We start from the raw sequence: 22,623 nt of genomic DNA, 5'->3' as shown, positions 1-22,623 counted from the left end.
TATTTACTACATAGTAAATCACACCTTTTATCATTTAAAACTTTCATACGCATCTATCCTGCAGATATGTATGTAAGTACTATAATTTATCAGTAATGTAATATGCGCGCGCTGCTCTATATGTACTTACATGCGTATCAGAGACCTGCATTGAGTATGATCGATTCAGTTTGATCAGCCTCGCTCAAAACGGTCACAACTTAACACAGAGGTTCTCTACAAAATTGTTCGATCGAGTTTCGTTCTCAAAACGAAGGAGTTCGATCAATTGATTTGATTGCTCTGCTTACTGATTCAAACTGATTTTTAGGTTCCGTTATGATGATTGGAAATGATTGTACAGAAAAAGACGATCAAGTCTAACGATGCAATTCAATTAATGCTTAAAATTAATAAACAATGGTAATCCTTAAAATATTAGGGAACACAAATTTCAAATTTTAATCACTTCTTCATTTAGATCAACAAAAACTTAAAATGAAAAGAAGGTTTATTTTCTGGTCTCAATCTTAATCGCTAAAACTTTTAAAAAATTAATTTAAAAACAATAAGCTATCAACTGAACATGGTCCGAGCCTATTTCTTTTTTAAGTTATAATATTTCCATATCATAATATAATATATACAAGTTCTGTCGCAAAAGAAACAGGACTGTTAAAAAACAAAAAAAAATTAATATTTTTCAAAAGTTATATTTTTTTTATTCAAAGTAGTTTCCTTGTGATTCGATACAACGTTTAGCCCGGTCAATTAGCATTTCAAATGAGTGTTTAAGGTCATTTTTCGGAATGCTCTTGAGAATATCGGTCGTCGCCTTTTGGATATCACGGTATTGTGGTCGAGCACGACGAATACATCACAAAAGACTTTTCATAACACCAAGGTAAAACACAGCATTAATCGTTTGGCCAGGTGGGATGAACTCTCGGTGTACAATACCCTCGGAATCGTAAAAACAAATCAGCATTGTCTTTATATGAATTTATATGCATTTTACGACCGATGACCAAAAGCTGCTGTCACTTTTTGATCGATAACATCGATTGTAGTTATGCAATTGTCTTACATTTTTTACGAAATGTCAACAAGAGATCAAAGTTTTTATTTTATACACCCACCAATAGGAAACAGTTATATTTAAAAAGTTCTGTTTCTTTTGCGACATACCTTGTATAATCATTTGCGCAAAGGCGTAGTGTAGGTAGCTGATGTAGCGCACGTTTTGAGCTCTTGAACTCCTTAAATCTTTTATGTTGAAAATAGAAAAAGGATAAAGATCCTTTTTTTTCAAATATATTTCTGGGAAAAATAAGATAATAACAAAGGATAAAGGTCTTTTTTTACAAATGTATTTCTGGGAAAAATAAGGCATACATTTTATATATCAATTAAAATAATAAATTTAAAATGAGCAATGATTCCATCGAGCCACCCGGTATGACTAAACAGTATGATTGTGATCGAGCTGAATGCAAGCAACATTCTCGAACATTCTTTGCTGCTCACACAAGGCTTTCGATCGAACAAAATCATTACGAAACAAGCAACAGTGATTGAACCTGAATGTTCGCTTTGAGCTCGCTTGCTTACGATCATTCATTTTTGTTGAAGCAAAGTTTTGCGTCACAAAAAATCCGAGTCAATGATCGGGTATGATTGAAAAAATTGTGATCGTTGCAGCTCTCTGATGCGTATGACATTCCCACACAAATAATCCCCACACAAACCTAAGTACATATATACATATCTGTATACAAATGTAAATATGTCGGTCGCAAAAACTTCAAATATTGTTCAACAAAAACAACAATCGTCTAAAACATCATCACACATACCCTGTAGTTCGGTACCATCGGGGAAGAGCTAACGATATGACTAATTCCTAATCATTAGAACCAGTTCAAGCCCGATTACTCGCAATGTTATTTAACTAACGATTTTTACATTGCAATGTCCTACGAGGGTAATCGAGCGGTGCGACGCTGCATTACCAGTCATTGGTGAAATGACTAGTTCCAAAATCGTAAGTGAATCGCTAATACAGAATCCCTAGCTATGTAAATTCAATTATACATATGTATTTTTTAATTTATTTTCTTACTTATTATTTTTAAAATATGTACTATCTTACATTATATTGTTATTTATTAATCATTTATTTTCTTTATTTACTAAATGATTTTTTTTTATTACGCGTATTTTTGGCGCTGAAGGGGATCCAGCGTCTATCCCGGTAGGAATGGACTCTAAAATAATTAAAATATATTTGTTATTAACTGTTTTAATTAAAAAGCTTGTCCTGTTCTTACCAATAAGGGCGTCGAAAAAATTTGTAAAGCCTTTGAGCGAATCTTTGCCCAACACTCCATCAATATTGTACTGCATGGCCAATTCGTCTGTTATAATATTTTTCAGGTTTTTCACTACTCCAGAACCCTGGAGAATTTGAATCATACATTTGATCTGCAAGAAAGTAAAGGGTTGAAACGGTAAAAATAAAAAAAAAAATCGAAATTTACTGAAACGTATTTTAAATAAGGAAATCGAAAGAAAAAATATTACTTAGTTCTTCCTTCCGCGAACTTCTATATTTTCATTAATTCGGCCCAAATCTGTTTTGTTTTTAATAGGAAATTCTCTCATTATCGATGAGTCGTCGGTGCGTTCTTTCAGAAGCTGCTGAATGAGGACTTTCTGCTGCGCTACTTCTTCTAGGAGCACTTGGTACTGTGCAGAAATTTGGCTCATTTTTCTTTCCATCAGTTCTAGAAATAAAAAATATATATGAATGAAAAGAGGAATATACTTGATGGCAGCTTATACTTTACCTTCGAAGAAAGTCTTTAAAGCTTCCTTATCTTCGCATTTACATGCCTTTTCTGCATATACTTGAATGTAGCAAGTCTTTTTAATTCGTTTTGGGTGCGGTCTCCTACCTACAATTTTCTTAGCTACCTTCATTTGTTTTTATTTTTTATTATTATAACTTCTTTATTATTATTATTTGTTTTATTTCACTTGCAAAATTTTTTAACGTTAATATTATATTGATTGATTATTATGGTATTAATGTATACCTTATAAATTACTTTACACTTCACTTTTTTATTTTTTTATTCGACTTTAATTTTTTCACTAACAACACTAAAATAAATTATTTTTATTTAAGGAATGTCTGTTCTTTATTGACATTTTTCGACTGCTCTTCAACTACAATTGACACTCAAGATCTAAACAATTTAGTGTAAAAATGACAACGGCAGACCGATCGATCGAACTACAATTCCTGCGAATTTCTGCAGGAATAGTTCGGGACACTAAATTTCTGTTGAATTTTGACCTGCTCGCACATTGTTGTTATTGCAATTTCATATACGCATTGAGTTTCCCTTTTTAGGGGTGGGTTTCTTTCAGATTCGATGCCTCGTTGCATTATGCGGTAATGCATGAAATTGGACTTTCGAATGGACCACCTAAGACGCAGCCGCGGTCAACATTTAAATGAAATTATCTTCAAAAAGTAAATGTCATGAACCAATCTAACGTTTCAAATAAAGAACCGATGAGATTTTGCAAATTTTATGCGTTTTTTTTTAAAAAAGTTATCAAGCTCTTAAAAATCACCCGATATAAACCTACATTTTCGTCCTGTATTAATGCGTAATTGTCTCTCGTAAAGTCCACAATATCTGCCTTTGCTGTTGTTAGCAATATTAAAATTATTATTGTCATCATTTTCTGAAAAAGTAAATAATTATGCGTTTAGGACTTTATATTATCCTTGTGCACTATTCTATTTCTCTGATTAATTCTAACCTTATTTCCTAAATCCTCTTTTACAACCTGTGGTTTATATCTGGGATTCAGCTTATTTCTTTGTTCTGACATCTTTTCATAAATTGTTTCTCCAGGGTATTATTGCCTGAATACATTTGAGCAATTTTTTCTTTTACATATCTTTTCATATATTATTTCCCCAGGGTGAAATGGGAAGCTTGTATTATTGCCTGAATACATTTGAACAATTTTTTCTTTTACATGTGCATGAAGCTCAATAAATTCTTTGAAACTGTTTTCATTGGTAATATTGAAATTATTTATTATTAAAATATTAGTACCTCCTTTTTTTTTGGGGTATATTTTTTTTATTTTATTGTCGGTATTATCTTTGACGGGCGTCCTAGGATTTTCGTGTCCCAAGTAGTTTAAATTTTGCAGTTTTATATTTTTATTTGGTTTTCACCATTATTTTTTTTTATTTTGCCAGTAAGAACTTCGGCTGGGGTTTTAGGCTCTTTTTGTCAAAAAATAAATTTTTTAAATAAAATATTGTAAAATCTTCGGTTTGTGTTGTAGAACTTTTTTGTTCCACAATTTTAATGTATTTTTTATTTTTAATATTGCCGGTACTTTCTTCGGCTGGCGTCTTAGGACTTTATAGTCCCAAGTAATATAAATTTCGTATTTTTATATTCTTATTTGGTTTTTTACCATTATTTTTTTGTTTTATTCTGCTGTATGAACTTCGGCTGGCGCTTCAGAAGTCTCTGCTCCCAAAGTAATTATATCTCCTCTAATTTTATTTTTGTTGTCGGAATTAACTTCGGCTGGTGCTTCAGAATTCTCTGCTCCCAAAGTACATAATTATGTCTCCTCTAATTTTATTTTCAAAACTTCTTTACTGTCCTGTTGTTCATGTTCACTTCCAAAGCTAAATAAATTCACTTCTATATCACCATTTATTATTAATTTCTCATTCTCAAAATCTATTACAGCCCCTAGGTTACTTAAAAATTTGTAACCAATTAATAAATCTGCTTCCAAATTTTCAATTTCGTACAAAATTTGCCTGTTTCCTGCTTTTATGTAGCAGCTCGTTGCCCCCGTATCGACCAGTATTTTAAAATTTTTTCCCACTACTCTGTCATACAAGAAAATATATGGTAGAGTTAATTTTGACCTAAAAAACGGTCCTCTTTGATATTATTAATTCGTTGTGTTTTGTTAGGCGGCTGCATATTCCGTTGTGTGCTGTTATGTGGCCTTTTTTCGGGTGTGTTTCCTTGTTCATAACTTATTGGCGTTTGCTGCCGATTCTGTATTCTAATACTCGGATCAACATCCATTGGAGTAGGTCGAGACTGAATGTATTGAGTCGGCCTGTTGTTATAGACCTTTGTTACTTGATTTTGTGCGAAACGCAAATTATTATTAAAATTATTAAAACTGTCATACCGCCTATTGTAATTAAGAGCCGAAGAACTCTGAGTTCTTCCAAACTGTAATGCGATTTTTGTGGTTTTAATACTTTGGTAACAGCACTGTTCGATCCGTATGTCATAATCGTCTTATTTATTAGTAAAGTTAATTTTTCATTAACTTTATTGTAATACTCAATAATGGTATTACTACCCTGCCGCAATATACTCATTTCCTATTCGATTATATAAGCAGGCTCTTTATCAGCATACGCAAAATCTAAGCGTGCTAAGATGGCGTCAAAATTCAGTACTGTCCCATGATTAGACAATAGGTCATTTGCGTCATGTGTAATTTCATTTCGCAATATTGTTAGTGCGGCAAAGACTGCCTCTCACATATAGGCTCATCGTATTACCTGCAGACTCCCTCCAACTAACGTATTTATTTTGTTTACCAGAGAATTCTGGTAGAGACTTGATCACCTCAAGCGACTCCTAGCACCTGATCTGTGGATCAATCTGCTTGGTAATCGGTGACCGTAGCCGAATTTGTTAACCCCTATAATTGTCTTCACAACTCCTCTACTTCTAATTTAAGGGAAGCATTTGTTGCTGCAATTATTCTCGTGATAATTGCTTCGTTCCCGTTTTCTAATGACATATTGGAAAAATTACTAATTAGTCCGATTGATTGATTGATTTTTCGGGGAACAAGCGTAAATTAACTCGAACTTGCCGATTTTTGTTTGTGTTTTTTTTTCTCATTAGTTCAGGATATTTGATTGATTCTGTTTCGGGAAACACACATAAATTAACTCGCGTGTAGGGATACAATAACTCTCCCTTTCTTAGCGAATTTAATAAAACGTGTGTACTTTATTTTATGATGCACTTATTTATAGGTTACAATATTGTTTACTTAATACTAACTGCGCAGTTCAGACAATATTGGAAAGAACTCGAATTTCTGAAGATATGTTTATAAATTGAAGCTGACTCAGCTTGGTTTATTTTTTTATTAATTCAATTAAAGCTTTACGGATTTCTTATTAGAGCTTTGTTAACTTCAGTGTTGCCAACCTCAAAAAACTAAAAAACCACAACTCGCCTAAAACAAACAGTAGAAAGCGGTAGGTAAAGAAAAAAAGGCAGATTTCATAATTTTGCTCATATAATTAAATAATAAACAACTTTCTTAGTTACTAGAACTCACATCAATTGATATATTTATAATCACAGCAACATAAAACAAAAATCAAAGTAAAATTATTTTTCAGTTTCATTTTCAATTGCCTCATCTTCAATATTTTCACACTCATTTTTATTTTTAAAATTATACATGTTTTTGTTGAATTTCTTCATGTGCTTTTCTGTGGCTTCGAATGAATAGCAATCAGTTATTTCGGATTTAGTGTGTAATACTCCTTTAATAGTTGTAGTCGATATTCTATTGCGTAATTTGGTTTTCATAATATTTATAGCAGAAAATAACCTTTCCACGGCGCGCTGGTATGTGGTAGGCACAAAAGCTTCTTTACCAATTCACACAATGTAGGGAATGTTTGAGATTCGTCTCCATTTCTTAATTCTTGAACACGTTTCCAAAAGTCGATAATATCGGGAGTTTTGTTTTGGTCGAAAGAAAAATCGACATTTCTTAACATTCGCCATTCTCTATACAGTTCCGTTATATTATTTGGACAAATCTTTGGGAAGATATAATGTAAATCTGCAAAGGAAGGGAATTCCTTTTTTATTTCAGAATCCAGAATTGCTTTAGGATTTAGCATCTTCAGACATTTTAATGCTTGACGGTCTTTGTCGTCAAAAGGAAACCTTTTTAATATCTGTTTTGCAGCCTCGATATAAAACTCCTTACACTTTAAGTAGAAATTTTTCAGCTGTTCTTCCTCTAGTTCTACTAATTCTCTCTTTCTTCTGATCAAATTTGGCACCATTCCACCAACGTATATATGTTGCATCGGTAAATGTTTCTGCTCACTCGAGAAGTCAAGGTTTAATATTTTAGTTTCTTTTGCGTGTAAAATATTTTGTGCTTCATTTTTTTCTCGTTCAGTGAGATTCAAATATTCAGCTTGTACAAAGCATTCCAAGATCGTTGTATATGCGGTCAGTATTTTGTCGTATAGTAAATATAATTTCGGAGTCTCGGATTGCATTTCTTTATTGAGATCGGTAAATATAGGTAATGCAAATTTCAAAAACTCCAGGTACAATTCAGTTGTCGGTTCGAGAGCCTTGGAGAGAATTGATTGCGCAGAAAGTAATCTATCTACATGAACTGCAGCTTGAAAATACAATTTTATAGCTGGAAATTGTTCCAGAAACCTATTTACTACCTCAATAAGCGACAACCATCTGGTTTGGCTAGGGTGGAGTAATTTGTGTGGTTTAATATTTGTGAATGCTTGAAATGTTTTGAAAACTCCAATACGTTTTGGTGAATTTTGTACATGATTATATACGTCTCTACAGAAATCTTCCACGCCCCTTGGCAATTTCTCACATGCGTATGATACGCATAGATTAAAAGAATGTAAAAATGTGAGGTATGTCATTTTTAAACAAAGTGACCAATGAATGTTTATCTCCAAACATAACGTTAGCGCCATCAGAAGCAAAGCCTATCATGTTTGATTTGTAAGGAATATTTTTTTCAACAAAATATTCTACTGTTTTGCCATACAACGCTGTTGCTGTACCATCTACGATTGGTATTAAAGTCAGAAATCTATCTCCAACGCTGAAATCTAATTTTACTATTCTAGCGACAAGCGCTAAATGTTTTATCGTAGATTTATCTGTGCTTTCGTCAACAATAGCTCTAGCTTTTGTGCGGCTTACAGATAATTATACGGCAATTTTCGAATCTGGACATACAGCGCAAATCAATTTATTCAAATGAGATGCTATGTTAAAAGACAGATTATGCTCAGCTATAAAGCAGGCCATTTTTACTTCACCCGCTTTAGCTGCAATTTTTGTATCTTGTGAGTTGGAAGCTGAGGTAAACATTGATGTCAGTTTTTGTTGTTTTTGTAACTTCAAACTATTCTTCGCGTGTTTGGTTGAATCTTTGTGTCGTAGCAGTTCGTGTATACCACATTTTCTGTCGCAATTACACGCAGAACAAAAGAAATAAGTCTCACCTTTAGTGCTTTTCTTTAACCAGCCTTTGTACCTATCATCTTTTAACCACGAAAACCATACATTTTTCTTCTTAGGAGGACTTTTTTCAGTCGATGAATCACTACTCATTTTATCAAAAAATTTGTAATTATTATTTTTTCAAAATAGACGCCGCAATTCAAAGAAACTGTTCAAGGTGTTGTGACTTGTGACTATAAAACAATACCTACGCAATACAATAGGCTTGTAGGCTACACGGTCGGTGTAGCTGTTATTCATAAATAGGGATTTCCCCGTGCATAAAAATATAAAGAAGATACTGCCATCTAGTGTCAATGCATTTTATTACGTAGTGGTTTGTCATTGCGTTTTATTGCGTAGTGGTTATCAAAAAATGTTTGCATAGTAGTGTATTAGGTGGCATAATACTTAATAATTTAGTATATCATAATACTAAATTCATTTCTGAAAGTGACAGTCTAATTAGATACTGCACTCGATTTGCTTCTTCACCGATGCAAGTCAATTCTGACTCGGCCCTAGAAATAAAAGGTCAAACTATTGAAAATTTTTGGACACGTCTCTAAGCTGTATATGACTCAATAGTAGAAACTGACGATTCAGATCTACCAGAAAAGTTTAAATCTTACGCCAAATTTGAAAACTGCTTAGACCAGTATTAAGACAAAAAAATTATGATCGCAGATCAATTAAAACTTATGAAGTCAATCGCACCTAATCCCCATTCGAGAGTAGAGCTGACACAAATACAAGACCAAGAAGCACGTTCAGGCATTCACCTCAAAGTGCCAGCATGCGATACATAAATATTTCATGGAGGTTATGAACAATGGCCGTCCTTCCGGGACATGTTTACTGCCGTGTACATAAACCATCCAAAATTATCGCAAGAGCAAAAATTGTATCACCTCCGATACAAAACTAAAGTTCAAGCAAGCGTAGTAGTAAAACAGTTCGCATTAAATGATGACAATGTCAATTTGTCTTGGGAAGCTCTGATATGGAAGCAAGATATGAAAACAATATAATATTGGTCGACAAGCAAGTAAGGATACTCATGAACTTGCCGAAAATTAAAAAAAAAGTGAAGAATTCATAAAACTAGAATCCACTGTTTCAAATTATTTTTCGGTTCTATCGACACAGAATATTTCCACAGACACCTGGGACCCTATTCTGGTAAACATATGCACCGCAGCATTACCAGAAAAATCATTACTTTTCTGTGAGTAATCACTTCAAGAAGAATCTGCCCAACGTGGCAGCAAATGAAAGATTTCTTAACTACCCAATATGAAATTAGGGAAAGGGTAGATAAAAAAACAGTCAGAACTAAAAACGTTCAACACGACCTAAACAGAAGCTTCAATAGACCCCAAGTCAATAGCAACAACAATATAAATAGAAGCGTTTTCAAAGCACAACCGTTCACACCTAAACAAAACAAACATACGTCATGCGAACTATGTACAGGAGGGCATAAACTTAAAACTTGCGAGAAGTTTAAAAAATTAAATATAAACGAAAGGAACAAAAAGACTCTGTACAAACTGCTTGTCCCACGCACACAATCTCACTAATTGCGAAAGCAAATTCAACTGCGTATATTGTCATAAAAGACATCATTCCATGTTACATTACAACATGTCTCCCATCACACCCCAAAGTAGTGCTTATAAAAAATAGCCACGGGTTTAGTTGCAATAGCAACTCCCGAAATACAAAACCCCGAACCGAAAGTAGCCAAGAGACACCATGTTGCTCAATGGCACAAAAGATACAAGCGCTACACAGCGATATTCAAAGTAGGGTATTACCAACAGCAGTTGTCTCCATCGAACACAAAGGAGAACTGTTTAAACTTATAGCCTCAATAGACCAAGGATCACAACGATCATTTATAGCGTCTAAGGCACAAAATAAACTAAAACTGCCAACAAAGCAAGAAAAATTTAAAATTACGGGAATGGGGGGAAGAGTAGTACAAAACTCTAACAAAATATGCCCCATTACCCTAATTTCCTCCCAAGCGGGTAAACGTATTCAAGCAGATGTGATACCGCAACTAACAAACATGCTTCCAAGCTATCAAATAAATAGCAAGCATTTGGATAAGGTTTCACACGTTACTCTAGCAGATCCAAACTGCAACACCCCAGGATCCTACTAGGCAGCGACCTTATTCCGCAAATTATACTAGAAGGTGTTGAAAAAATCTCAAAAACCCTTCTAACTCAAAATACCATCTTCGGTTGGATACTAAGTGGACTAGTTACTGAAACAGTTTCCACCATGACATCTGAAGTTGAAGAAATATCCAAGGAATACCTTAATTCACAATTAAGGAAATTTTGGGAGTTAGAAGAGCTCCTCCTTATTTCGATTACAACACCAGAAGATCAGTATTGTGAAGACTTTTATAAAGCCATAACTACTCGATCAGATAATGGTCGGTATGTCGTACGACTATTACTAAAACAACAATTTCCAGACACACTCGCCTTAGGTCACTCTAGCACCTCTGCAATACAGCAGTTTCTAAGTATGGAAAAAACCTACTTAGAAAAGGTGAGCTCAAAGAAGATTATGATGGTGTCTTAGAAGAATACCTCCATTTAGATCACATGTAGGAGGTAAGCCCATGTGAAAAAATCATGAAAGGCAAATATTACTCATTCTACTTGCCACATCATTCAGTAGTAAAGCCTGACAAAAAACAACAAAAGTTAGAGTTGTCTTCAATGCCTCAAGATCCAATAGCACACTCCAATCAGATTTAATGCTGCTCATACATATTAAATTCCCGTATATACAAATACGTATTCAATGGGGATGTCGAAAAAATGTATCGACAAATAGTCGTACATAAACATGATCAAGATTTTCAGCGAATTATTTTCCGAAAATCTACCAATAGTCAACTACGCGATTTTAAATTAAAAACAGTAACCTTTGGTGTAAACTGTGCTCCATACTTAGCCTTTCGTACACTCCACGAACTGGCAGAAGACACAAAGTCAGAATTTCCTCTTACAACACAAGTGTCAAAAACACAGACGTATGTAGACGATATCCTGTCTGGAAGCCACAGCCTTCCACTAGCATCTAACAACGTCCGGTGTGTTTAACGTGGGTACCTGCTGACGACAGCCTTACTCCACGGTACTCAAAAGTACAACAGATCAAATCAATGCGTTGATCAGCGCCCTGAAAATGCCAGGCATTTCCAGTACCAATTGGCAGTATCGAATGGACATACAAACCACCTTGGTAGGGTTCGAGGCCCATCTAAAACCTCTGCCGTACTTTGGGTCCGGCACCCGGTTGCACGGCAACTCCACATTGAGTGATCAAAACACTCTGCCCGCATTTGGGTATAAACCACAACCACCACGATACTCCCCGAGGGGCCGACTGCTCGAGCGGGTTGAAGCGAACTCCAAGGGCTCTTGCTACCCGTGGTACCAGAATTAAGTCTCCGGTCAGACCTCGTAGCCGAAACTACTACCAGTTGAGCTTCCACACTGCTCTGGACTGGTGGCCAGGGGCTAGATCCCATGCTCCCATCCCATACACCCTCAACTCCCCTTACTTAACCTACCCTAACCGAGCGTTTCAGCGCGCCCATCAATGCTTGGCAAGCGAACGCTCCACGATGCCGCAATATACTGGGCAGACAGCGGACATCATAAGATGTCCAGCCGGCTTGCCCTTAAAGTGACCCTCTTGGCCACACCTCCGGCAGACATCGGACTTGGCCCGACAATCCACAACCCGGTGATCGATACACCGGAAACAACCGGCAACTGGGATATCCGCACGCACTCGGAAGGAGAACCACTTAATATAGACCCTTCCTGCCTCCAAAAGAGTTGACATGATTTTGTCATCTCCTTCCAGGACGACGTTCGTCCTACAATCACCCTTAGCCGCCCAGGGCTTGCTTACAACCCTGACGTCGGCTTTTATAGCCGCAGGGCAATGCTCCTTAATGTTGTGCTCGAAGAGTTCCTCCATGAACTCTTTAAGCTTAAACTCGGTGTGCACAACCTGCACAACGACCCTCTGCCCCTTCTTTTTGTTAACGGTCACACTCAGACCGACCTCCGCAAACTTTTTATTGTTGACCACCTTCTCCCTCTCCATGATGGGAGGGGGGTCTGAATGACCACACCGCCTCTTTTAATTGGCTTCAGTGCATGCACCCGCACGCCAAGAGAAGGACCCACTTCCTTCACAACTTTCTTGGCCACCTCCTTGGATGAGGCGGCAGGAGCCTTGCTTCTGACCACAACAGACCAGGTCTCCACTGGTTTAGGCACCTTTGGCGCTATTGCCTCCAGCACAGGTACCGGTGGGGCAGGCGCCGAAGACGCAGGAGCCTCCATACTTCTGGTCGATTGACCAACTGCACTCTTAATCTTATGCAGTGCATCCACCTGCACGCGAAGATGGGTATTCTCAGTTATCACTGTCAATAACAGTGATTCATATCTCCTGGCAATATCCATGAACCCCTTCATGGTAGCTGCCTCGAACTGCTCATCCCCGAACACCATTGGCGCTAAGCTCAATAGTTAAATTTGACATAGGTGTAAGGTGGCGTAGAGTAGCGTCACCCCCATAAAACAACCCTTATTTCTGTCCCCCACAAAAGAACCCTTGGCATCATTGGCAGTGCTGTCCACACTGCTGTCCCTTTCGGAGCAACTGCTCCTTTTCTCCTCCTCCTCTGGTGATGACCCTCTACGGGCCGTCCTTTCGCCGGCGGCAGCTTCAGAGGCACTTCTTCGGAATCTGAACAAGCCTCCACTTCGACCGTCATCACGGACTCCTCCACTTTTTCACGGGATTTACACCCCTTCCTCTTTATTTAATATTGCACAGTGTATTGCCCTTGGAAAAAACCCAAGCCGTATAAAATTAACGGAAAAACCCAACAATTCGAGGGGTTTTTTCGTTATACATCTAAGAATGATTGCAAAAATTCTTCAATTTTTTTTCCAAATTCGATTTGTCTTCAATATATTTTATTGCTACAAATTTGGAATAAGAAATTTGAATTTTTGTGCGAAAAAATATCGATGTGAAATTGTTTTCCCTCTTATTGTGGTATAGGTTAGAGTGGGTCGATTCCGGACTTTTTACGACTCGGGATTTCTAATAGTGCGGAAAAGTTGCCTTAGTACTTCCTGATTCCAATGCAACTTTTTGTTTTGAGATCGGATTGCATCTTCAACCCCAACTCTGACCTTGAAATTTCGGAAATTTGCCTAAAATCGTGAAATAGTCTACCTAGCGCCTGAAATACGCATCTCATGGCAAAATGTATAAAGCAAAAATTATTTGTCACGTCATTTGCTACCGAAATGGTACATGTGATCATGCCCGTAGGACGAACCGTTCCCGAGATACGAGCGAAAAGGCGGCGCGCCACAGCGCAAGGCGAAAATTGTTGCAGCTCTCAGCTAACCTGTATTGGTCACTCAGAACCCACCGCGTGGAGGTGGCTGCTCTTCGGGTTCCTCCCAAGCCCAACCCAACCAACCAATAATATGTCAGGCCTGTTTTAGTCTGAATCTGTGTCAAATTTATTGATAAAATCAGATTTTGTACTAAACTTTGGCACTTGTTGCCTAGATTTAAGTGTAGAGCGTATAAAACGATCACGAGATTGAGGGCCAATAACTTTGGAAGATGCCTCTGTCACCAGTTGTGCTAAGCTGGGTCGGATTAATAACCTCAGAAGGTAATTGGCAGGATGGAAAACTTTCAAATTTGACAACAGGCAACTTCTCACAATCAGGGAGCAGTTTACCTATGTCGCCAGAGAATGTATTTGGACTCTTTGAGACACCATCTATGTGTTCGAAAAGAGCACGAAATGGAAGTTCGTTGAAATGTAGAAGACAAACAACCCACTGTAATGGCCTACCTATTCTTTCTTCTATTTTCCGAATGATTCTACCTTTCCAACCTGTGTTCGTGTTGGTGCCATCAACACCGACAACTTCTAGATGTTCCACTTCAACTGAATTGTGTTGTAAATGTTGCCATATAGCTTGCGTCTCATCCTCAGCTGACCCGGAAAGAGAGGTGACGTGGCCAAAGTAATGACAACCAGGTTCCGCTATAAGAGAAATATGGTCCTCTTTGACAGTGTCGCGGTAGTACTTTTCACCTTCGCTGACTTGTGTAAGTGTATTGTCTTTGCGGCCGTCAAAATACAGCCTATATACAGAGCCAATTCTTTCGGTGTTTTGGAGCTTAACTCCAACACTAATCTTGCATTTGTCAGTGACAAAGCTAGCCTGATCCTCTGTTATCAAACCTGCTTTTTTGGCATCCAGAAAAGCAGATGAAACAATCAAGGCCGCTGCTCTATCACTTACTCCAAATCTTTGGGCAGCTAAAGCAGTGTGTTCTAATACTAGTGTGTTTTGTTTGGTTTTAGAGGATGGAAGAGAAAATTCATCATCAGCATCGTTTTTGGAGGAATCCATGTGAGACGCACCTACATTGTTGTCATCTGTGTGAGAGTCTGGCTGATCTGAACGGTCACATGTTCTAGCTGATACTTTTCTGGTAAGTGTTGATGTTGAATGACGTTTTGAAGGCTTTTCTTTACGTTCATTTTTCTTTATAATCTTTTTTGTTTCAGGTCAACACTTCCAATGCGACCAATTCTTCTGGTTCTCTGGTCGAAGAGAAATGGTTGTTCATTGATAGGAACTTTCCTTTCCTTTGGACAAGTGCAAGAAGAAAAATAAATGCATTTATAAGCAGCGATGTCAAATAATTTTCCGGCAGAAGAGACAAAGTCGTCTCTTTTAGAGCTCAAACCTATTAGGTTCCTTAAAAACATTTGTTTAAGAGTCAGAAATTTCTTATGGTATGTGGTGAGCATTTGTACAACTCTGGTGTGTGAAACTATCGGAATAGATGACTTTTTGAAAGTATTTTCAACCTTTTTTGCAACTATTTCTGTAACCTCTTTACTCCTAGGTTCATAGTTGTCGCCTCGGAGTCGCCCTATACGAAATCTTTCAAACTGATAACACAAAAAAACATCCTGGTAAGTAGGTAACTGGGACTCAGAGAGATTGTACGGATATATGCCAAACACAGGACATTTCTGTCTAAATTTAAATTTAGATACATACATTTTGAGTTCTGTGTTCTGTTGAGAGAATATAAGTGATAGCACTCGGCGAAATCAACGACAAGAGTGAAGGAACTCGATGAAAAAATATTTATGTGGAGACCAGTCCGAACGTGTCGTATGGCGCAGGGAAATGAATGTAAGTGATAGAACTCGGCGAAATCACCGACAAGAGTGAAGGAACTCGATGAAAAAATATTTGTGTGGAGACCTATCCGAACGTGTCCTTTGGCGTAGGTGAATGAATGTGAGTGATAGCACTCGGCGAAATTAACGTCAAGAAGTGTGGCGGCAAGCCGATTTTCACCTTGCGCTGTGGCGCGCCGCATTTTCGCTCGTATCTCGGGAACGGTTCGTCCTACGGCCATGATCACATGTACCATTTCGGTAGCAAATGACGTGACAAATAACTTTTGTGTTATACATTTTACCATGAGATGCGTATTTCAGGCGCTAGGTAGACAATTTCACGATTTTAGGCGAATTTCCGAAATTTCAAGGCCGGAGTTGGGGTTGAAGATGCAATCCGATCTCAAAACAAAAAGTTGCATTGGAATCAGGAAGTACTAAGGCAACTTTTTCGCACTATTAGAAATCCCGAATCGAAAAAAGTCCGGAATCGACACACCCTAGTATAGGTGCTTCCTCTATTGGAATTTGTTTTGGATGTCTTTCATATTTATTTGTGTTACATATGCTGCAATTTTTTGCATATTGTTTAAGCTGCTTTATCATTAAAGGACAATAATATTATTGTCTTATTTGTGTCAAATTTTCCCTGTAATTTCTATGCGCCCTGTTAACGGTTTGTTCAATTATTGCCCCTTTATCTTCTTTATTAGTAGTATCATTCCGGAATAGTTTAGTATTTAAAAATTTCATTTCATTCAATCGGATATTCCAAGCGCAGACAAGTCCTTCTCCACCTGGTCGTTCCAACGGAGTGGAGATATTCCTTTTCCTCTGCTTCCCCCGGCGGGTACAGCTTTGAATACTTTCAGAGCTGGAGTATTTTCGTCCATTCGAACAACATGACCTAGCCAGCGTAGCCGCTGTCTTTTAATTCGCTGAACTATGTCAATATCGTCATATATCTCATACCATTGACTTATAGAGTTTGGTTTTTGTTCGTCGAGAAAGGACTTTACTTCTCAATTGCCTACTCAGTCCGAAGAAGCACCTGTTGGCAAGAGTAATCCTGCGTTGGATTTCCAGGCTGACATTGTTGGTGGTGCTTATACTGGTTCCTAAATAGACGAAATTATCTACAACTTCCAAGTTATGACTGTCAGTGGTCATTCATTCGTTAGTTGACTGTCGACGCGGATAGACGTGCGTGCGCATCGTTGCGATATTTTTCAGAGTGCTTTTTCGGTGATTTTTTGATTTCCTTTTGTGCGGTTATTTGTTTACGCGATTAGTTGGCACCGTTATTGCCTGGCGCGTGTGAGTAGCGGTTCGGTAAATTGTTAGTGTGATCGTGAGTAGCGAGGGTCGGTGACCGCGAATAGTTTTGTGTGGTTACACATTTTTGCACAATTTTGTGTATTTTTGTGTGGAGTAGCGGTAAGTAATTTTTATAATTACTGTATATACGGACAACGTGGTCATCCACGTTGTTGTTATTGGCGGAAGCTTCGCACGGTTTCAGTGTAGCTCCGTGTGGTTGGCATTCTTGCTGACTGGACTGCCGGCCAGTAGTTCTGTGCTGAGCATCTGGCGGTTAGTTGGCTCAGTGTCAGGAAGATCTGGACAGGATTGCCCAAAGGGTGCGAGCGTCTGTCCAGTGTTGGAGATTGCGACTCCTGTGAGGACCAACGGTCGTAACAGCGCTACCGTTTAGCCCACGGTGCGATTCGGCTCAGCGCCACATCGGTCGACTCCGGACCGTTACGGGGACTTTGTCCGGCCGGCGGCCAATTGAGTGGCCTTAACCCGACCACTGGTTGAGGTTGTGGGCTGTGCCACCGCGAGCACGCTATAATCGACCGCTTGGGTGGTCGCTGTTACTGAGCGGGCCCTTGCGTGAGTCGCACTTTTCAGCGCGTCCAGACGCGCGCACCTGGAGAGCATCTGCTCCAGAATCTTTTCTGTCCGTGAGCCTTCAACGCTAGTGGTACGCCAGCGGATCAGTTCAACTGAGCGGTAAGTTTGGGGAGCGAGATGCCTAGAGGACGGAAGAGGAGGACGAAGGTCCTCGCTGGAAGCGGAGAATCCGCCGCTTCCACAGACGTGGATGACTCCACGTCGGGCGGCGAGGGGGAAACGACGGGAGCGGTAAAGTCTCCACCGTGGAGTAAGGCGCGTTTGGGGTCGCCGCGTAAGGAGAACGGAAGCGAGGGAGGGAGCGAGAGCTGTGGCGGGAGTGCCACCGTGGCCTCCGTCGAGAAGGTGGTTACGCGTGCTGGGTCGCCGCGTAACGTAGGGGGTACAGAGGGAGGGAGCAGGAGTTGTGGCGGGAGTGCCAACGTGGCCTCCCCTGAGAAGGTGGTTGCGCGTGCGGGGTCGCCGCGTAACGTAGGGGGTGTCGAGGGAGGGAGCGGGTGTTTTGGTGGGAGTGCCTTAGTGGCCACCACCGTGAAAGCGGCTGCGCGTACGGGGTCGTCGCGTAACGAGGGAGGTAGCGGTAGTGGGAGCGTTGCCCATCCGTCTAGTACGGTGGGCAAAGGAGTGGGCGTCGCGAAGGAGGGCGCTGCGAAAGTTGTCACTCGTGTCGCGAGTGGCAATAAAGAGGGAGCGCGGGCTCTTCCAAGGGGATATGTGGTTGTTGGAGGTGGGGCAGTCAGCCATGTTGCGGCTGCCAAAAGAATCACGGGGGAGCTAAACGAGCCTGTGTTCGAAGCCAAGGGCTTTGACAAGGGGACCGCGAAGGGGCTGATGGAGCTTGCCTCAAAGTATGAGGCGCTTCTGATGACGGTCATAACCGAGAATGCCCATCTTCGCGGTCAAGTAGATGCCCTTAGGGGAAGTTGCGGGGGTCACCCCTCGACGCCGAGCAGGTCAATGCCGGCTCCGTCGGCACCGATGCCTCCGCCTCCTGCACCTGTGCTGGATGCGATCACACCGATGACGCCGAAGCCTGTGGAGACCTGGTCGGTCGTGGTGAGGAGTAAGGGGCCTGCAACTTCCTCTAAGGAGGTTATAAAGAAGGTGGTTAAGGAGGTGGGTCCCTCACTTGGTGTGAGGGTCCATGACCTTAGACCAATTAAGGGTGGTGGGGCGGTTATTCGCACTCCCTCTGTTTTTGAGAGGGAGAAAGTTGCGAATAACAAGAAATTCGAGGAGGTGGGGTTGGACGTCTCTGTCAACCGGAAGTTGGGTCGCCGGGTGGTGGTCCAGAGGGTCCATACGGAGATCTCCCATGAGGAATTCATGGAAGATCTACTCCGGCTGAACCTCAAGGACTTCAGCCCGGCGTCCCAGAGGACTGACGTGAGGATGGTCAGTCGTCCCTGGAAGGTGGCCGCTGACGGTAGCACCTACGTTGTCCTGGAGGGTACGGACAAGTTGATGTCCGCCCTCTTGGAGAAGGGTCGGTGCTACATAAAGTGGTTCTACTTCCGGGTGCGACCGGATAGCCCCGTCGCTGGCTGCTTCCGGTGTATGGGATTTGACCATCGGGTGGCTGAGTGTAGGGCCAAAGCAGATGTCTGTCGGAGGTGCGGTCAAGAAGGCCACAAAGCTGCCAGTTGCGTCAATGCACCCCATTGTCGCAACTGTGAGTTTAAGGGTAGACCAGCTGGGCATCTTATGATGTCAGCTGTCTGCCCTATATATTGTGGCCTTGTGGAGCGCGCCCTCGCCAGACACTGATGGGAGGGATTATCCAGCTCAACTGGGTATATGTGTAGCGATAGAAGGGGAGTTCGGTAGGATGATCGTCGCTAGTTTATATTGTAAATATAGCGAGCCCCTAGAGCCCTACCTGGGCTACATGGATAAGCTGCTACTACTTGCGAGTAGCAGTCCATTTATCCTAGGGCTGGATGCGAATGCCTCGTCCTCGATGTGGTTTAGTAAGGTATCCCGGCATTCGTCTGGATACCAAAGCCACAGTCGAGGCGAGGCATTAAGCGAATGGGTGGTGGCTAAAGGCCTCCACATTTTGAATGAGCCAAGTGAATGGTATACGTTCGATGGGCCTGGGGGCGTAAGTGACATTGACGTGACGCTTATGAATGAGGCAGCAAGTAGGGCTTTTAGGTTTAGATGGGAGGTAAAGGGGGGGTGGGATTGAGTGACCATAATTTGATTCAAATTATGGTTACCCCTCAATCCCCTCCCTTGCCTTATGAGAGTCCATTGCGGCGATGGCGTACCGCTGGTACTGACTGGAACCAATATGGACTCTCGGTTAGGGAAGCGGTATTTGAAATACCGCTTAGTGAATTTATTGAGTTGGGAGTTGACGAGCAGATTGCTCGTCTCTATGAGGTTGTTTGGGGGGTTAATGATAGGGTTTTTCGTAGGTATGACTGTTCTAAGGTTAGTAAAATCAAATGGTGGACGCGTGAGCTAACCTTGAAAAGGAGGACTGTCAGGCGATTGAGGCGAAAGTTTCAACGCGCCCGGCGGTCCAATTCTGATAGGCTGTCCCAGCTTAGGTATGAATTTAGTTGTGCGGATAGGGAGTATAAAGAGATGCTAGTTAAAGTTAAAGAGGAAGAGTGGAGGAGCTTTGTTAGGGAAAATAGGAACGACCCCTGGGGTCAGGTCTATAGGATCTGCCGGGGTCGTAGGAGGGAGGATGTCAGCTCTCTTCGCGTCGGTGACACCTTGTTATCGTCGTGGAGAGAGTGTGCGGGGGTTCTGTTAGGTGCGTTCTTTCCCAGGTCGGAGGTGCAGGTACCTCAAGCACAAGAGGTGCCTGTCCCTCCATTAGATGATGGGGAGTTGGGGTACGCCTTTGGCCTGGTTAGGTCTAAACGGTCCCCAGGTTTTGATGGTTTGAACGGAGAGATGTGTAAAAGCTTATGGAAGTTCATTCCGGAATACCAGGAGGCCATTTATGATAAGTGCGTCTGGGAGGGATACTTTCCACGCGAGTGGAAAAGTGCTAGGGTTGTTCCTCTCCTGAAGTCCCCTGATAAGGTCAAGAGCGATCCTCGATCTTATCGGGGCATCAGTCTCCTTCCAGTACTTGGAAAAGTGCTGGAAAGAGTCATGGTGGAACGGCTTCAGGAGCTAACGCGGGGTATGTGGTCGGATAGGCAGTTTGAGTTCAGGAAAGGACGCAGTATAGAGGATGCGTGGTTCCACGTTCAGAGTGTCGTTAGGGAGAATGTCAACAAATATGTCCTCGGGAAAATTGTTGACTTCAAGGGGGCGTTTGATTACCTAAGCTGGGATCGAGTGGTGCAACGGCTGGAGGAGCTTGGCTGTCCGGAAATTTCTCTTTGGCGGAGTTATTTTTCGGACAGAAAGGCCTCTCTTGTCGGCATGAATGGGAGTGTGGAGATCGGAGTTGTTCGAGGCTGCCCGCAGGGTTCCATCTGTGGTCCATATATTTGGAACCTTATGATGGACACTCTGCTTGGGCAGCTCGAGCCACTCTGTAAATGTTGTGCGTATGCGGACGACCTTCTTCTTATGGTCGAAGGTCGCTCGAGGTCTGAGCTAGAACGGGCGGGAGGAGATCTCCTAGAGATCGTTAATTCTTGGGGTTTAGGTGTGGGGGTCGACATATCGATGGACAAAACGATGGCAATGCTGCTGAAAGGTAGATTGTCATCCGGTCGTCCACCGATTGTCCGTGTGAACGGGGTCAGCATCAGATATGTGACGTGCGTGAATTATTTTCTCCAGCAGCAGATTGAAGAAGTCACAGGATAGGGAGTCGACTTGTCTGAAACCTCGTTTGGTATCGAACGGCTCGGAGGTCCTTCCCGATCCTGACGTAGCTTTCGGTCTTGCTCAATGTCGGTTTACACTGCCGTATTAGTTTAGCGGGGATACCAAACTCAGACATCGCGGCATAAAGGCAGCTCCTTTTCGTGCTGTCGAAAGCAGCTTTGAAATCGACGAAAAGGTGGTGTGTGTCGATTCTAAAGCCACACTGATAACGTCCAATCGGTTTGTTGCCGGCGGCTTTAATCCTTCACACAATACGCTCGATATAACCTTATACGCCATGGTGAGGGGGCTTACCCCACGGTAGTTGGCGCAGATTGTGGGGTCTCCCTTTTTGTGGATTAGGCAAAGCACACTTAAATTCCACTCGTTGGCCATGCTTTCGTCTGATCATATTTTACAAAGAAGCTGATGCATGCTCCTTATCAGTTTTTCGCCCCCGTGTTTGAATAGCTCGGCAGGCAATCCTTCGGTCCCAGCCGCTTTGTTGTTCTTCAGGCGGGTAATTGCTATTCGAACTTCTTCATGGTTGGCCAATGGAACGTCTGCTCCATCGTCATCGATTGGGGAATCGGGTTCGCCTTCTCCTGGCGTTGTACTTTCCCTGCCATTCAGCAGGCTGGAGAAGTGTTCCATCCATAATTTTAGTATGCTTTGGGCATCAATTACTAGCTCACCTTTGGGGGTTCTACAAGAATATGTCTTGATACCTTCAGTTAGCCGCCGCATTTTTTCGTAGAATTTTCGAGCATTACCCCACTCGGCCTGCTTGTCAACTCTTCAACTCTCGGTATGTATCCCATCCCGCACGTGTTGCTGGCGATCGTAATGTGGCGAGGTAGGCAGTCTGTTCTCTCCGCTGCGAGGTTTCACTCCTCGTCGTACCAGCTGTTCTTTTGCATTTTCCGAAAACCAATGGTTTCGGTTGCAGCTGTACGTGAGGAGTTGGAAATCCCGTCCCATAGTTCCCTTATACCGAGTTGTTGACGAGTGCTCTCAGAGAGCAGGAGTGTAAGTCGAGTATAAAATCGTTCGGCTGTCTGTTGTGATTACAGCTTCTCGAGGTCGAACCTTCCTTGTGTTTGTTAACGTTCGTTTTTTGCTGCACAGAGGAGGGTGCGAATCTTGGCTGCAACAAGATAGTGGTTCGAGTCGATGTTAGGACCTCGGAGCGTACGCACGTATAGAACACTGGAGATGTGTCTTCCGTCTATCACAACATGATCGATCTGGTTGGTG

The 22,623-nt window shown here is 41.3% G+C and overlaps 1 protein-coding gene and 1 long non-coding RNA gene across 3 annotated transcripts; both read right to left on the bottom strand.

Annotated features, from left to right (window-relative positions):
* Nucleotides 1-1,367: 1,367 nt before the first annotated feature.
* LOC126765131 (uncharacterized) lies at nt 1,368-3,447 on the bottom strand. 2 transcript variants are annotated; one of them, XR_007668281.1, is made up of 4 exons: nt 2,829-3,447; nt 2,563-2,765; nt 2,310-2,463; nt 1,368-2,246 (listed from the first exon to the last, which is right to left on the bottom strand). It is a non-coding gene; the product is annotated as an uncharacterized LOC126765131 (long non-coding RNA). The 2 variants fall into 2 exon arrangements; XR_007668280.1 differs by having other exon boundaries at nt 2,563-3,447.
* Nucleotides 3,448-3,791: 344 nt separating this feature from the next.
* On the bottom strand, nt 3,792-8,564 carry LOC126765065 (uncharacterized). The gene has a single exon (XM_050482672.1). The coding sequence runs from the start codon at nt 7,832-7,834 to the stop codon at nt 6,677-6,679; it is 1,158 nt and encodes a 385-aa protein (XP_050338629.1). The 5' UTR covers nt 7,835-8,564; the 3' UTR covers nt 3,792-6,676.
* Between the last annotated feature and the right edge of the window lie 14,059 nt (nt 8,565-22,623).

Source organism: Bactrocera neohumeralis, unplaced genomic scaffold, assembly GCF_024586455.1.
Source record: "Bactrocera neohumeralis isolate Rockhampton unplaced genomic scaffold, APGP_CSIRO_Bneo_wtdbg2-racon-allhic-juicebox.fasta_v2 cluster10, whole genome shotgun sequence".
Taxonomy (NCBI): Eukaryota; Metazoa; Arthropoda; class Insecta; order Diptera; family Tephritidae; genus Bactrocera; species Bactrocera neohumeralis.
This window is presented reverse-complemented; position numbering and strand designations above follow the sequence as displayed.